At 46.2% G+C, this 15459-nt stretch overlaps 1 protein-coding gene and 1 pseudogene across 1 annotated transcript; both read left to right on the top strand.

Moving 5' to 3' along the window:
• The first annotated feature begins 754 nt into the window (after window positions 1-754).
• LOC109201249 (uncharacterized) lies at window positions 755-3073 on the top strand. Its single transcript, XM_019356862.2, has 2 exons — window positions 755-2234; window positions 2535-3073. Exons 1-2 carry the CDS (start codon window positions 834-836, stop codon window positions 2895-2897), a joined length of 1764 nt encoding a protein of 587 aa, XP_019212407.2. The 5' UTR covers window positions 755-833; the 3' UTR covers window positions 2898-3073.
• An 8978-nt stretch (window positions 3074-12051) lies between these two features.
• Window positions 12052-13512, top strand: LOC100705005 (uncharacterized; annotated as a pseudogene).
• Window positions 13513-15459: the final 1947 nt, after the last annotated feature.

The raw sequence follows: 15459 nt of genomic DNA, 5'->3' as shown, positions 1-15459 counted from the left end.
TCTGTTCTATCGACTGGGGTTAGATTATGGTATTACATTATATTGTTGGGAGAATGCTAAATGCTATAGGGGAAACATTGTTTGAGATAACTCATGTTACCATTAACTGAAGAAACACATGACTGATGACTGTTCTGTTTTAAGTTTTCTTTGTAATAACACAGATTGGATCATAAAGGGGGAGTTGAGTATGAAATGTAAAGTACAGGGTTTGTTTCCAGGAAGTTCCAGGAAAGATACAGGCTCTGGATGGAGCGAGGACTTCGAGACGATTTGACATGATGATTAAATTGATTCCTTAAATACAGGGTTGCAGGGCCGGAGCAGAGAGGAGGATTGCTGAGCTGTTCTGAGAAATGATATGATATGACCAGTGTTGGGACTAACGCATTATTAAGTAACGCGTTACAGTAACTACGTTATTATTGCGGTAACGAGCACGGTAACTAGTTATTATGCCAAAATCAGGAACGCATTACTCGTTACTGGGATTTAGATAGGGCCGTTACTCGTTACTTCGTGAGTTGCGTTCGACTTACCTCGGAAATCGGAACACGAACCTGGGATTAATGTCACACTCGAGTAAACGGCGTTCTGGTTAGCCTCGTCGGAGAAGTCTGGATTCCAATATGGCAACGCCCTCGAAAACGGTTGTTTTGCTAGCCCTCTACAAAAACCAATTACTACTAAACATATATGCAGCTCATCTGCAGTCTGCCTTCCTACTGGGAAGGCAGAATTTCCAAGTCCCGAGTACAAAGGAAAGCACCATGACTGCAGTTTCCGTGTTGGACGTGAAAAGCGCACGTGACACTGTGACGTAAGCTACAATCATGGCGGCAGTCGAAGATGGTCCAGGCATAGGATTTCTGTCGTGGAAATATTCACATTATTTCTCCTTTCTGATGGTAAAAGACAGGAATATTGTCGTGAACTGTACTCTCTGTGGAGGTTCTAAAACTCTTTCGACATCAAAGACTAGCAATTCTAATCTGATGAAACATCTTCAGAAACAGCATGCATCTACCAAGTTAGTTGAAAAAGAACCCGAAGGCAACGTCGGCGACTCTAGCTCCGTTGACGCTATTCCAGCAAAACAACGAAAGCTTGATTTCGGACAGCCTGCTGCACAGTCCATCACCCAGCCCCAGCTACACAGGCTGATTGCCAGGTATGTTGTGGAAGACATGAAACCCATCTCAACGGTTGAGTCCCATGCTTTCAGACAACTGATTAGTTATATACCTGTGCGAGGGAGAGCTGGGAAGGCACCATCCAGAAAGACATTTTCCAGTTTCCTAGACCAAGAATATGCCAACATGAAGTCAGAGCTCAAAAATACACTTGACATGGTAGAATACATCTCCACAACAGCAGACATTTGGACTGTGCATAATAAAAGTTTTCTTGGTGTGACCGCGCATTGGAAAAATGCACAAAACATGAAACGTGAGAAAGCAGCGCTGGCATGCAGGCGATTTATGGGTCGACATACGTATGACAGTATTGCATCTGAGCTGGACAACATTAACTCATCTCACGGCCTATCGTTTAAAATCACATCAACTGTAACGGATAATGGCTCCAATTTTGTCAAGGCTTTTAAAGTGTACCAGCCACCACCTCAGTCAGATGACTCTGAATATGAGGAGGATGAAGTGACTTTTGTTTCGATTGGGGATGTGCTGCAGAATGGTGCTGTTGATGCTGATGATGCAATTTCTTTACCGCCACATCAGAGATGTGCATCGCACACAATGAATCTTATCTCTTGCACTGATGTGGAGAAGTGGCTATTGTCTGAAGCTGCAACAAAAACCATCTACAGAAGTGCCACCACAAAATGTGCAGGGCTGTGGAACAAGGCCAGTCATTCCACAGTGGCTGCTGAGATTGTGGAAGACATTATTACAAAGAAGCTACTAGTACCTTGCACAACAAGGTGGAACTCGTTCTATTATGCTCTGGAGAGAATTTCAAAGATACCTTTGGTGGAGCTGAACACAATCTCATCCACATTACAGTTAAAATGTTTCAATGAGAGGGAGCATCAGTGTATCACAGTGTACTGTGCAGTCATGAAACCACTTACTGTGGCACTGAACATTCTTCAAGGAGAAGACCATTGTTTTTATGGCACACTCCTACCCACACTGGAATCGCTGATGACCAAGACTCTGGCTATAAAAAATGGTCTGCAAATTCTTGTTGGGCTACCAGATGCAGTCGTCCAGGTAAGAGATGATATTTTCATTTGTGTTTATCTTTAATGAAATGTATTACTCAATTGCTTTTTATATTGTGCTGTGCTGTTGTGTCGCATGCAAGTGAATGCTGTTACAGTTACAGATACTTAACCCCAATAAATAAATAAAATAAATACAACATAGTAAAATACACACTATTTACAAATTAAAATACATTCTATATAAAACTACAGCATGCTGTTAATGTTTAATTAATTTAATGTTGAAACAATGCATACTTTCTCATGCAAAAATGTTTTTTCCACTCTTGCTGTGTCATTATTACAGGCAGTCAAAACAAGGTTTGCACATGTCCTTGGAAGTGAAGATGCTTTGTTGGCTGCTGTGACACTACCAAAATTTAAGCTTCGTTGGTTACATGACCAGGCGTGGAAGGACCTCGCAAAGGCACGTCTGCTGGTAGAGTGTCGAAAACTTCTCCCTGAGCAAGATCAGCTACAACCAGGTACCAGCGCCACCAACACAACACAGCACCCGGGTTCTAGCAAAGAGGATGAGTTCTTCTCCTTTGAAGAGAATGAGGACATATATGCCACTGCTGAAGGTGAGGTAGCCGAGTACCTCAAATCAGGAGCAACAGGGTTAGACTCTCTGAATCATTTCCCGATGATAAAAAAAACTCTCTCTTAAACTTAATGCAGCCACTCCTTCAAGTGCCCCAGTTGAAAGGCTTTTCAGCCTGGGAAACCTGATTCTCACTCCAAAGAGGAACAAGTTGTCTGATCATAAGTTTGAGAAGCTTCTCCTCTTGAGGTACAATTGTTGGTTTGATGGAACCAAAGTTGAGTAGTGCTTATATGATGATGATGATGTGTTGCCTTCAGTGGTGCTCTACAAGGTAAAGTAAGTCAATATTTCCAAGTGAAACTTGGGCTCCTGAAGCATAAAAAAATACCATTATATTTTATTTATCTACATGGCCTATATGGAGGAAATATTATTTTGGTTTGACTGTTTATGAAGCTGAAAATACTTATTATTTATTTTATTTCTGTTTGTGGGGCTGAAAATACTTATAATTAATTTTATTTCTCTTCTCTTTCTCTGAAAATACTTTTATTACTGAACATGAGGTCTCCAGTTGGTGCAATTCAGCAGTTAAGTTTACAAAGTTAAGTTCAGTTAACTTTACAAAGAATGGACAAACCTCACCGTGTTTATGTTAAATCATTTTTGCACTACATTTTTTTGCACTTTGATACCTACTTTGATACCTACAGCTCCTAAATGGTCTGAGGTACAGTTTAATGTTGGCACTGCTAAAAGCATACTTTCTGTCCATTTAAATGGCAAAAATAAATATCTTTCAAAAGTTTCAACACACTGTATGTTGTGTTTTGTGATCCACTGCTTCTTTCTAGTGATACTACGTACAATGATTAGGTATATAACACTGCCGTAACAACCCCAAAAATGATGTGTTTGCATTCGTAGAGGGTTGAAACAATAGAAATAGATTAAAACAGACAGATAAAAAAGTGAAACATAAAACAAACATTGTTAATTTCTAATTTAGTTTCATTCATTTCATCATTAACTTGCACTCGCACTACTACACTGCCATTTTAACCATTTTAGGTTCAGGCCATTAGGTGGCACAGTGTACTTGTGGCAGGATAGTGCTAACATGTAAGCAAGCTAGAAGACTGGCATCCTTGCTGGGTATCCAGTTACGGAAGCAACACATTAACAAGAGAATTCTGAGTAAAACCAAAGTTACTTTCCCTATTAACTAGTTACTCTGAAAGTAACGAGTAACTTGAAGTAACTGAGTTACTTTTTGAAAGAAGTAACTAGTAATGTAACTAAGTTACTAATTTAAAGTAACTTGCCCAACACTGAACCTAACTAATAGGGTTGCAAACTCCCAGCAAAAAAAAATAGGGAACCACCCCCACCCTCCACCTCATGATGCTTAATCGATGTAATCAACTTAAATTTGATGCAGGGTGAAAAAAAAATGCACAGAAATAAATTATTTTTCAAGAATAATTAAATAGATTCAACATCTTTCTTCAACAGAATTGCAGACTGCACAGATGGTACTTTCCCAAAGGAAAAAGTACTATAGCTTACTAGGGTATATTAGACTTAACAGTTACTATTAATTTTGACCCAAAGTTTCAATCTATACATTTTACATCAGATTAAAACTTTGGGTGTAAGATTCAGATAATTATTTATTAAAAGCTAGACATTTTAAATGAGAATAAGAAAGAAAAGTATATCTTTGTGCCCCCTTTTCCCTGTTAATGCCCTATCGGCCCCCCTGGCTAAACTTTGCTAGATCCGCCCCTGCACAGTTACCAGCCATCAGCTACGTAGAAAAGGATCCTGGTGTAGAAAGTAATATTAAATAAATTCTAACAACAGCTTATCAAGCTTAAACGTGCTGCTGTTGTTCAGCCGCTGGTTTCCTCTTTCTGGTGCAAAGTGGACCAAAAACAAAGAAGAGAGACGGACTCGCGACAGAAAAGCCGATCAGCTGATCATTGATCAGTTTCACGATTGAAGTAGCAGCGGGAGAGAGAAGAGGCAGTCACTCCTGGTTGTTAAGCTTAACATGGGAACGCTTTACAAACATTCAGAGATGAACTTACACACTTGCTTTACTTCTCTCTGGGATAACTTCCTCGGAGATGAAATGCTGGATTGCTAGCGAGGCTACAAATACACGCAGCCGCTCTATCACGTGACGCACGCTGCTCCGACATGCTACGGTTATGAACCGAGGTACGCCATGTCGCAAGTTTTGTGAGGTGTTTTTTTGATATTTAATGGATCAGATTACATTTTTTATTTCTCGCCGATATCCGATCCAGTAATTTAGGTCAGTATCAGACCGATACCGATACGTAATATCGGATCGGTCCATCTCTATACTAAACAAGGCAAAAATGAACAGAGGCAAAACTAAAACCTAAACTGGGAAAAGTCAGACAGTGGAAACTTTGACAAACAAGAAATGAACATGATTCTGAGCAGGAGTGCAAGACTAACTATGACAAATAAACTGTAAACATGAAACATGACGTAACCTGAACAGAATCATGAGGTACCTGGAATCTGACATAACATAGGGCAAGGAAAACAGACAAGCTGCCCAGGAATGAACGAATACACACAGAGTAAATACACACAGGAGGCCATCAGGGAAAGTGGAAATACATGGGAAGACACAGCTGACACACGTGAACATCATGCCACAGGGAGGAAGTAAAAGAAAACACATTGAACATGGAAACACTAGACTCTTCAAAATAAAACAGGAAACACAGAGAGACATAGACATGACACACAAGCTTGATGTGAACACAACACAGACATGAAACACATGACAGACTGGACAGGAAACATGACACATAAACCAGGGGGCATGGATGATAATGTTGGCTACACTAACACTCAACTAGACCCTAAATAATAATAACATAAGAACTTATTGTCACAAACTAAACATAAGAAAAATGAAAAATACAAAATAAAATCAAAATGCTGGGTCACAGACTCAGGCCCTGACACTGAGATGGAAAGCAGTACACTAAGTTTCAGGCCATGTTCTTTGGAGGAGTTACTATTTTTAGATGAGAAGGTGGAGTGTTAATTAATCAGCTAAATCAAGGCAGCTCAATCCGGACTTTAAATGATGATGTGATGAATCCTGCTTCCGGGCCCAAAACTACTCTGGGTTTAATAGGGCTGTTGTGTTTTTAACATGTTTTAATGCTTTGTATCTTGTTCTATTTAATCTCAACCTGCACCTAAAACAGTCAGTGATCACTGTCGGCCTCTCTTGGTTTTTATTACCACTATTCATTTTAAAGCTCAGTTTTTAAAACCTTACGATGTAACTACAGCCCAGACCATGCAGCAGTATATTAATGACTAACCTTATATTGTGGATGGATTATCTCAGTTGTTCTCCTGACTGAAGTTTGGTCCGTTTACAGCATCCTGCCATACAATTGCATTTGTCCCTAACCATCAGGAACCCTCACGTTAGAACCCTCACGAAAAAAAATTAGCGTTCGTTCTCCAGCTTCACTGTGCTAATGTTATGCTAACATAGCTGTGTCGCTAGCGATCACATAACACATCATTATATACCAGCTAGTCCAACTTAGGTAACCCTACAAACATCACTGCTGTTTCCTTTCCTGTCTTCATTTATGTCAGAAGTGATAGCAGAGCTGTACGTTTTATTTTTTTCAGAAATCTCTCAGATCAAGTTTAGGTGGAAACTAGCGAGCTAACTTCCTGCTAACTTCTAACTCTGTTAAATTTAATAAATTCTGTTTTCATGGATGCCTGGATGTTAAACTTAATTGCTACACCTGGTAGAGCAGCCACACTGATCATTTTATTAAAGATGAAAGAATTTAGACAGTTTTTAACTCTCAGTAATGCTGCAGTGATCATTTGACTTAAGGGCCTGCAGCGGAGTTTGGGCCCAGACACTGCTAATGACGTCAGACTTAAAGACCAGATTAGTAAGCTGCATAGATGGACTGAATGGCACATCACCCAGAAAGACTTTCTCTCATTTCTGATTCATTTCCACACCAAAAGCAAATAAGTAAAGGTAGAAAATTAATCTGAAGTCTTGCTGAGGGTTAGATTACACAATTTCTTCACCGCTAAAAGGTGAAGTGCTGCATTTTTGCTCACAGGTGACTAAGTAATGACTGATCAGAGCCAACATATAAAGAGATACAATAGTCTAAATCAGGGGTCGACAAACCTGGGCACGCGGGCCACAGCTGGCACGCGAAGGGTTAACGGTTAACGGACTGCACCACATGCAGTGAATTGATCTGAGAAGGTGCATTAAAAAATTAAATGGCTGGGCCAGCGGTGCACATCGCAAATTAGCTCATGTAGTTACATTAGTTGTGTCGCTTCTTAATGACGGTATCTTAGCTAACCTCAACAACCACATTCAGCTTGTAATTGGCTAAAAATAACCGGTGAGAGGGACGTTGCTAGCTGGCAGTTCAAATGCTTCAGGAGCTCTCCGCTCATTGCAGCATCAGCACCGCAGAAATACACGGATACATCAGTAGACTCGAGACAGAATTCACAATGCGTTTTCGGGACTTTCAGGTGTATGGACCAATGTTTTCTTTTCTGATCAAACCAGAAAGTTTTAATGAGCTGCTGGATTTGTCTCGCATTAACTGGCTGGACACAGAGGACATCGAAATGCAGCTGATTGAACTCAAAACCTCGACTCTGTGGGGGTCAAAGTTTGCAGAACTACAAATGCAGCTGGAATCCATAGCTGTGCGTGTTCATGGAGCTTGCATTTTCACATGCTGGACATCACTACCTGACAAGTTTAACTGTCTTCAGAATATTGCAGAGGCCTTATTGACAGTATTTGGCTCTACATATCTGTGTGAGCAGATTTTCTCTCACATGAAGAGAGTCCTCAGGTAGCCATCTGAATGCTGGACACTCGGAGACCTGTATCTCTGAGTGGGAGACCAGAGATCACATTAACATGTGTGTCTCTGTATTAACAAACATCCCATATTGGCCCATTTTATTTTTTTTATCATTGTTGTGATAAAAATCATTGTTGTGATAGCATTTGCATTTTCTGTTGTATAGTTCATTTTGTCACGCCCGGTGTGGCAGGTGTGTGGAGTTTGTAGAGAGGACCCAAAAGGCGGCAGCTCTGGTGCAGGTGAGTATTTATTTTCAGGAGTGGGTACAAACAGAAATGGCGGGTGAACATGAAACTGGAAAACCTAAACTGGGTAAAACTAACAAAACAAACCAGAAACGAAGATGCACTAACAGAGGCAGACACGAGGTTTAAATACACAGAAGGATAACGAGGGAATGAGACACAAAAGGAGGGCACAGCTGGGAGTAATCCGACCTGACGAGACAGGGGAAAAGTAAACTGAACACACTGAGATAAGACAGAGACCTTCAAAGTAAAACAGGAAACACATACACGTAATGACACAGACTCAAAAACGGAGTAAGGAGGAAAACAAACAGGTGCACAAGAGGGACAAAAAACAACAACAAAAGAAATACACCGAGCCCAAGAAAACAGAGTCCAAAACAGTAGAGTTCAGGGGGCCGGCCAGGGGGCCGACAGCACAGGAGTCCAAACAGTTCGGGAGGCCGGCCGTGCAGAAGGCAGCGGCGGCGACATGGAAGCAGTTCAGGGGGACGGCCGTGAGGACGGCAATGGCGGCGACGTGGAAGCAGTTCAGGGGGCCGGCCGTGCGGAAGGCAACAGCGGCGACTCAGGCACAGGGGGTCCGGGGGCCGGCCGTGCGGAAGGCAATGGCGGCGACTCAGGCGAAAGTGGTCCGGGGGCCGGCCGTGCGGAAGGCAACGGCGGCGACTCAGGCGAAGGTGGTCCGGGGGCCGCCCACGACGGCGGTGGCGCCTGGCCAGTGGCCTGGAAAGTGGCCGGTTAGCTGCCGCGCCAGACGAGGATGAAGACACCGAGGCTGGGCCAGACGAGGATGAAGACACGGAGGCTGGACCAGGCGACGCAGAAGCAGAAGCCGCAGCTGGCATGGATGATGCGGCTGCAACTGGCATGGATGATGCGGCTGCAGCTGGCGTGGATGAAGCGGCTGCAGCTGGCGTGGATGACGAGTCTGAGGCCGCTCCAGACGAGGCTGAAGACTCTGAAGCTGGACCAGACGAGGCTGCAGGCAGCGGCGTGGAAGCCGGAGATGGAGGCGCTGCAGGCGGCGGCGTGGAGGCCGGAGACGGAGGCGCTGCAGGCGGCGGCGTGGAAGCCGGAGACGGAGGCGCTGCAGGCGGCGGCGTGGAAGCCGGAGACGGAGGCGCTGCAACAGGCTGGACGGATCCCTTGGACCCTCCAGCGGAGACAGGAGACGAAGGCCGGAGCGGTCCCTCGGACCCTCCAGCGGAGACAGGAGACGAAGGCCGGAGCGGTGCCTCGGACCCTCCAGCGGAGACTTGAGACGAAGGCCGGAGCGGTCCCTCCGACCCTCCAGCGGAGACCATCACTAAGCCAGCAGTCATGGAGGCCACTAGCTGACACAAAGGTGACTGGCAATGCACTGAGCACTGGTTCTGCCCAGGCAACGCTGACATGGTGTTGGTCTCAGGGGGCTGCTTAAACTTCAGGGTTCCAGAATCAGCTGGGGACTGAGACCTAGCCTCTGGGGAAGCCCTGGAGTGGCAAACTGTGCCAATGGCGGCTAAACCTTGAAACGCACCCTGAGTAGATATAAGACTTTCTCCCTGCATGGAGTGAATGAGTGAAACTGGTAATACTGGGGCCTGAACTACAGGTGACACTGGAGGCACACGGGCCTGAACTACAGGTGACACTGGAGGCACAGGGGCCTGAACTACAGGTGACACTGGAGGCACAGGGACCTGAACTACAGGTGACACTGGGGGCACAGGGGCCTGAACTACAGGTGACACTGGGGGCACAGGGGCCTGAACTACAGGTGACACTGGAGGCACAGGGGCCTGAACTACAGGTGACACTGGAGGCACAGGGGCCTGAACTACAGGTGACACTGGAGGCACAGGGGCCTGAACTACAGGTGACACTGGAGGCACAGGGGCCTGAACTACAGGTGACACTGGAGACTGAAATGAGGGTGACACTGGAGACTGAAATGAGGGTGACACTGGAGGCTGAAATGAGGGTGACACTGGAGGCTGAAATGAGGGTGACACTGGAGGCAACTGCAACTGATCTTCCTAGTGGAGCCGCCGCGGAGTGCCCTATTACAGCCGGCCCGTCCGGCGCCTTCCAGCAGCTGCCCTTGCCGCGCAGCCGTCAGTTCTGCCATTTGCATTCCCCGGATCTCCTCTCTCCGCTCCATCCAACAATACAGCGGCTCCAGTCGCTCCCCTTCCCCGCAATACTCCAACCTCCGATCTGCTAGAGGACGACCCCCTCCCAGTAAAAGTTCTCGACATAACTCTACTCCAGATAACCCTGAGGCGTGTCTCCAGCCCCGCGGAGCTTCCCAGAAACTCCGAGGTCGCGTCGCCGTTCCCACGCTCCGGTGCGGTCTCCCGAAGCTTCTTTGCCCACGAATATCTCTGACTGGACTGTCGCCCGTCTCCAACGAGTCCCGAAAGGGAGAGGCATTCACTTCGTCGATCCGATTACAAGGCTACATTATTCCGTTTCTTCTTAACATCTCAGCGCTCCCGCTCTCATTCACCAAACACAGTTAATTCTCTTCCGGGCACTGATGAAGCTAGCGCTTCCATTAACAATGCTTCCTTGCTACTTTCAGCCTCACCCGGCCAGCTACAGCCGCAGCTCGCCACCACTCTGCATGCTCCCTCCTCAGCTGCTCCTCCCACTCAGCGTGACACTCGTCTAGGGTTGCCAGTTCTGCGTGCCCCTATCCCCCTCTTCGCAGCTCGTGCCCCTATCCCCCTCTTCGCAGCTCGCCCCAACAAACCCTCTTGGCACCAAGTTTCCAAGCCCTCAGCGACATATTCCTCCATTGCTAAACTCTGCCACCAACCTTGGCACCGGGATGCCAGGTTTTCAGCCACTTTTTCCTCCTCTGCTAAACACCACAGGTAACCTCAGCACCGGGATGCTAGGTTCTCAGCCACTCATTCCTCCTCTGTTAAATGCCACAGCTAACACCTGCACAGCGTTACCAGGTCCTCTCACCTCCGCTGCTTCCCACCGTATTCCAGCTAACAATCCTACCTCCTACCCAGCAGCCTTTCCTCCTCCCATCGGTGAAGTTCAGAGCTGCACATGGCCTAGCCTTTCCGCCCAGGCTCCATTTCTCCAAGCTAACACCGCCCAGTTTTCACTGGCCACAGCAATTCCTCTTCCCAACCCACCGGCCCCAAAGCCTTCTCCTGTATCCGCTAACCTTCGCCAACTAATCACCGCCGGTAAATATGTAGATTTAGCTGAGCTCATTCTTCCTCCTCTCACGCAACCTGCTCTTCCTAGGGTGGTCATGGCCACGACGGTCCCGTTGTTATACGTGAAGCGGCCCCTTCTCAGTGGAACGAGCTCACCCCGGTCGAGTTTGCTCTAGCCTTCTCGTTATACAGAGACGTCCTCTGCACTGCTTTTCCCTCCCGAAGACCAGAGTTCGACTCCTACCTGACCATTATTCTCAACCTTGCATTATGATTTGGCAGCACCGGATTCTATCAGTACCACATCCACTTTGCTTCTAAGGCAGCTGCTTGCCTTCAGCAGTTTAACCAAGACACCTTCTGGGGCAATCTCGATCAGGAAATCTACTGCCGCGTCTTTGCCGCCCATTCTTCTCTCTCCTGCAAGTCATGCGCCCCGTCACCTCCTGCTTCCGTCTGCATAGTCCCAGTCCAAAACGATACACAGCCCTCGCGCCGTCCTTCTGTTCTCTCCCGCTTGACCCCAGCTCCCGTACCAGAACCTTCTGAACCCACAATCTCCACCCCCAGCATGCCTTTGCCTCATGGTTCAGACAGGCGGGGCAGAGGCCCATCACGCACCTCGGAGGCCGTACCATTTGCAATAACTTCAACGACTCCAGCTGTTCCTTGTCTCATGCCGCTATCTTCACTGCTGCTCCTTTTGCGGTGGCAGCCATTCCCTCCCCGCATGCCCCCACAACCCCACCATGCCATGGCTTGCTCCATCAGCCTCCACACCCATCCACATTTCGGCACTAAAAGTCGCCTTACAAACTCACCCTAGTCCAGACTTCGTCAACTTCTTAATAAAAGGTTTCTCGGAAGGCTTCCACCCAGGAATCATCGCCTAGCCTTCGGTTTCTTGCACTTGCAATAACCTGCAGTCAGCACTCAAAGACCCAGAAACCGTCGACAGCCTGCTCGCCAAGGAAGTCAGGGAGGGTTTCATAATCGGACCCTTCCCCGAACCTCCCTTCCCTTTCGCGTCAACCCTCTGGGCATCGCCACCAGGAAATATTCAGGAAAAAAGCACATCATCATCAATCTTTCTGCTCCCCATGGCAGTCAGATTCCAAGCATAAATAGCCTCATTCCCAGCGACGACTACACTCTCAAGTGCTCAACAGTGAACCATGCCATTTCTCTCATTAAACTTGCCGGCAGAGGCGCATGGCTCTCTAAAGCTGACATCACAAGTGCCTTTAAGGTCTTGCCGATTCACCCCGACTTCTGGCACCTGGGGGGATGCCTACTATCTCGCCGTCAGACTGTCCTTCGGTTGCAAAAGCAGCCCCAAGCTCTTTGATTCACTCTCCGAAGCTCTATGTTGGATCCTCTCTAACGACCATAAGCTGCCTTTTTTGGTTCACCTCCTCGACGACTTCTTAGTCATCTCCTCTCACACGTCACCACCAGCTCATGGGTTATCCACTCTGAGGTTAGTCTTCTCCGAACTCGGCGTTCCTTTGTTGGAAGAGAAAACAGAGGGACCTTCAACATCCCTGGAGTTCCTCGGGATAACCCTCGACACTGAACGTTTCCAGGCCTTCCTGCCCAGCGAAAAGCTCAATCACAATCACCCTTCTCCTCCAAAACGTTCTCCTCGCTCCCACTTGCTCTAAACGACAGCTGCTCTCCCTGTTGGGACACTTAAACTTTGCTCTACGCATAATCCCTCAAGGTCGCTCCTTTATCTCTCACTTGCTTTCACTCGCTGCATCTAAATCATCACTCCTCGACTCCATCACGCCGGACAGCTCTTCCAAGGCCGAACTGCGTCTCTGGCAACTTCTGCTCGCCAACTGGAACGGCATCACCTTCATCTACAACGATTGGCTGTCCCACCCCAATGGCATTCAGCTCTTCACAGATGCCGCCCCTTCTGCCGGCTTTGGGGGCTATTACGGCCGAAGGTGGTTCTCTTCAGCTCGGCCTCCTGAGTTGCGTAAATATATCCACGATCAGTTCCTGCCTTCATCAGCCGTTTACGAAATCTACCCAGTAGTCATCGCAGCCTTACTGTGGGGTCATGAATGGTCAAAAAATCCATCCTCATTTGGTCCAACAACTTCGCCGTAGTCGACATTATCAACAAAGGCCGAAGCAACTCTCCTTCCATCATGCCCTTCATGCGGCAGCTCACGTGACCCATCAGTTCCTATTCAGAGCAGAACACATTCCAGGCCACTTCAATTCCATTGCCGACTCCCTGTCTCGTCTCTCCCTCCAGACATTCAGAGCCTTGGCGCCCCACGCAGAGGCAGCTCCTGTTGGGTCTGTGTTTCCACAGGCCCCGCTAGTTTAGAGACTTATTCCTCATGAAGAACACAAGACAAAACAGAACATCTTCAACTGGTCTTTAACTCGCTAGCGAGTGTAGAATTATAGGAATTATTTTAGGGTTACTGTTCATAACCATCATCTTTATCATTGCATTAATTATCATTTCATCCAAGCATTTATTGAAGTGCTGGCATTAGGTTATAATTTGTATTACAGGGGTTATCATAATCAAATATTAACAGGTTTATTACAGGTTGTTCTAAAATTTAAAGGTTTTCGAATGTTTTTATATTCTTACACATAGTCTTCAGTGGGTGAGAAAACCGAGTTGCAGGCTGACAGGAAACGGCGTGCTTTTCCAGAAGTGAAACCGAAAGCAGAGTGAGCGCAAGCTGAAGAGTAGGGTGTTTATTCAGTAGATTACATATATAGTCTTGGTTCGGACATACACGTAACCACCCACACACTTAGTTAGAGGGATCACTGATAGGGGAAAGTTCAAGTTGCTTAAGTTGAGGTCAACTAAGGTTCAGAAAGCAGATGCAAACTCTGTGCACGCACAGACAGACAAATAGTGAGAGGTCATGACACGTACGCAGTACACAGCATGCACGCGCCCCTGCACGTGCACACACACAGATATAAACTCTTACCTACTAAATGAGTTTTAGACTGCAAAGTTGTGCCTGTATGAGTGACATTTTCTACAGGAAGTGCACCTGATGTTCCAGGGAGATAAGCGACAGCGAAGGTGGGCTAACAGGAAGCATCAGCCGTCGACACGAAGATGATGTTCTATGTTAAAAGTCATTGTGGTTTTGGTGTGACGTAAATCTGCCTAGTAACAGAAAAGGGGGCTGTACAATTCTTAACCCCATAAAACAGTTGTCTGAATATGATAAAGACAGTTCAACACTGATTGGGTTGTTGAACTCACACATGTGTTTATTAAAATACTGTCTAATTGCACACGCCTGGATCTGTGGTTATTTATGGATTCCTCTCTCAACATTGAACCCTAACATTTGGGGGCTCGTTCCGGTGAGAGAGAGGGAATGGAATGTTGGGGTTTTGGTGAGATCCGGGGTCCGTGGTAATTGGACGGGCAGACGGTAATCAGTGGTGAAAGTGAGCAGGCATTCCCCGGGGCATTGAAAGGTAAGACACTGCCTGTTGAAATATATTTCCAAAAGGTGTCACATTGGGCATGTCAAATTAAAGTCTACTCACTGTAATTACTGGTAAATGTCTGTTTTTTAATTTTGGCGAAATTTTGATGAAGTTTACCGGTTGAAGTAATGATAATGAAGTATAAGTGACAGTACTGAGTAATGAGAATAAAGGAATGAAAAGAGAATTAAAGCAGTTGGAGCTGCTAAGTGAACTCTTAGAATGATAGGGAATTTGGTCATTGTGTGGGTTCAAGTCCCATTGGTTATGCAATCCTTAAGAACTTTCTCGGAGGTGACGCTCCCTGCTGGATAGAGAAATTTATCCTTCACCTAGCGATGACTAGGGATAGTTTCGGGCAACATCCGAAGAGGACTGGGGAATCTCTAAAACTGTTGAGGGTTGTCCTCAATCTTAATCCTGCTTCGGGTGTAGATTGTTGTTTCAAATTATTATAAATTTTTCTAGGACGACAGCGGCGTCTGTTAAGAAGCGCATTTTCTCGGAGGTAACGCTCCCTCCTGGATAAAGACGTTTATCCTTGACCTACCCTGAAGAGTAGGGTTAGTACGGCACGACGAGCCGGGAAGGACTGGGGAATCTTCAAAATTGCTAGGAGTTAGAGTCTCCTATTTTTGCGCTTATTGGGTATGCTGGCAAATTAAGTTAGGTTTAGAGATCTGGACAGGACAGTCTGGGACCGCCCTGGTGAATTGAGCACAAAAAGTCTGGGACTGATCGGTTGGAGCCGTTATGTTCTATTATCGAAATTACATAGGAGTTGAAAAGGCCTAAAAAATCTGTGCAGTTGTAATTAATAAGACGTCTGTAA

This window comes from Oreochromis niloticus, linkage group LG3 (assembly GCF_001858045.2).
Source record: "Oreochromis niloticus isolate F11D_XX linkage group LG3, O_niloticus_UMD_NMBU, whole genome shotgun sequence".
NCBI classification, from domain to species: domain Eukaryota; kingdom Metazoa; phylum Chordata; class Actinopteri; order Cichliformes; family Cichlidae; genus Oreochromis; species Oreochromis niloticus.
Note: the sequence above shows the minus strand (reverse complement) of the source record. Positions and strands in the feature narration are given on the sequence as shown.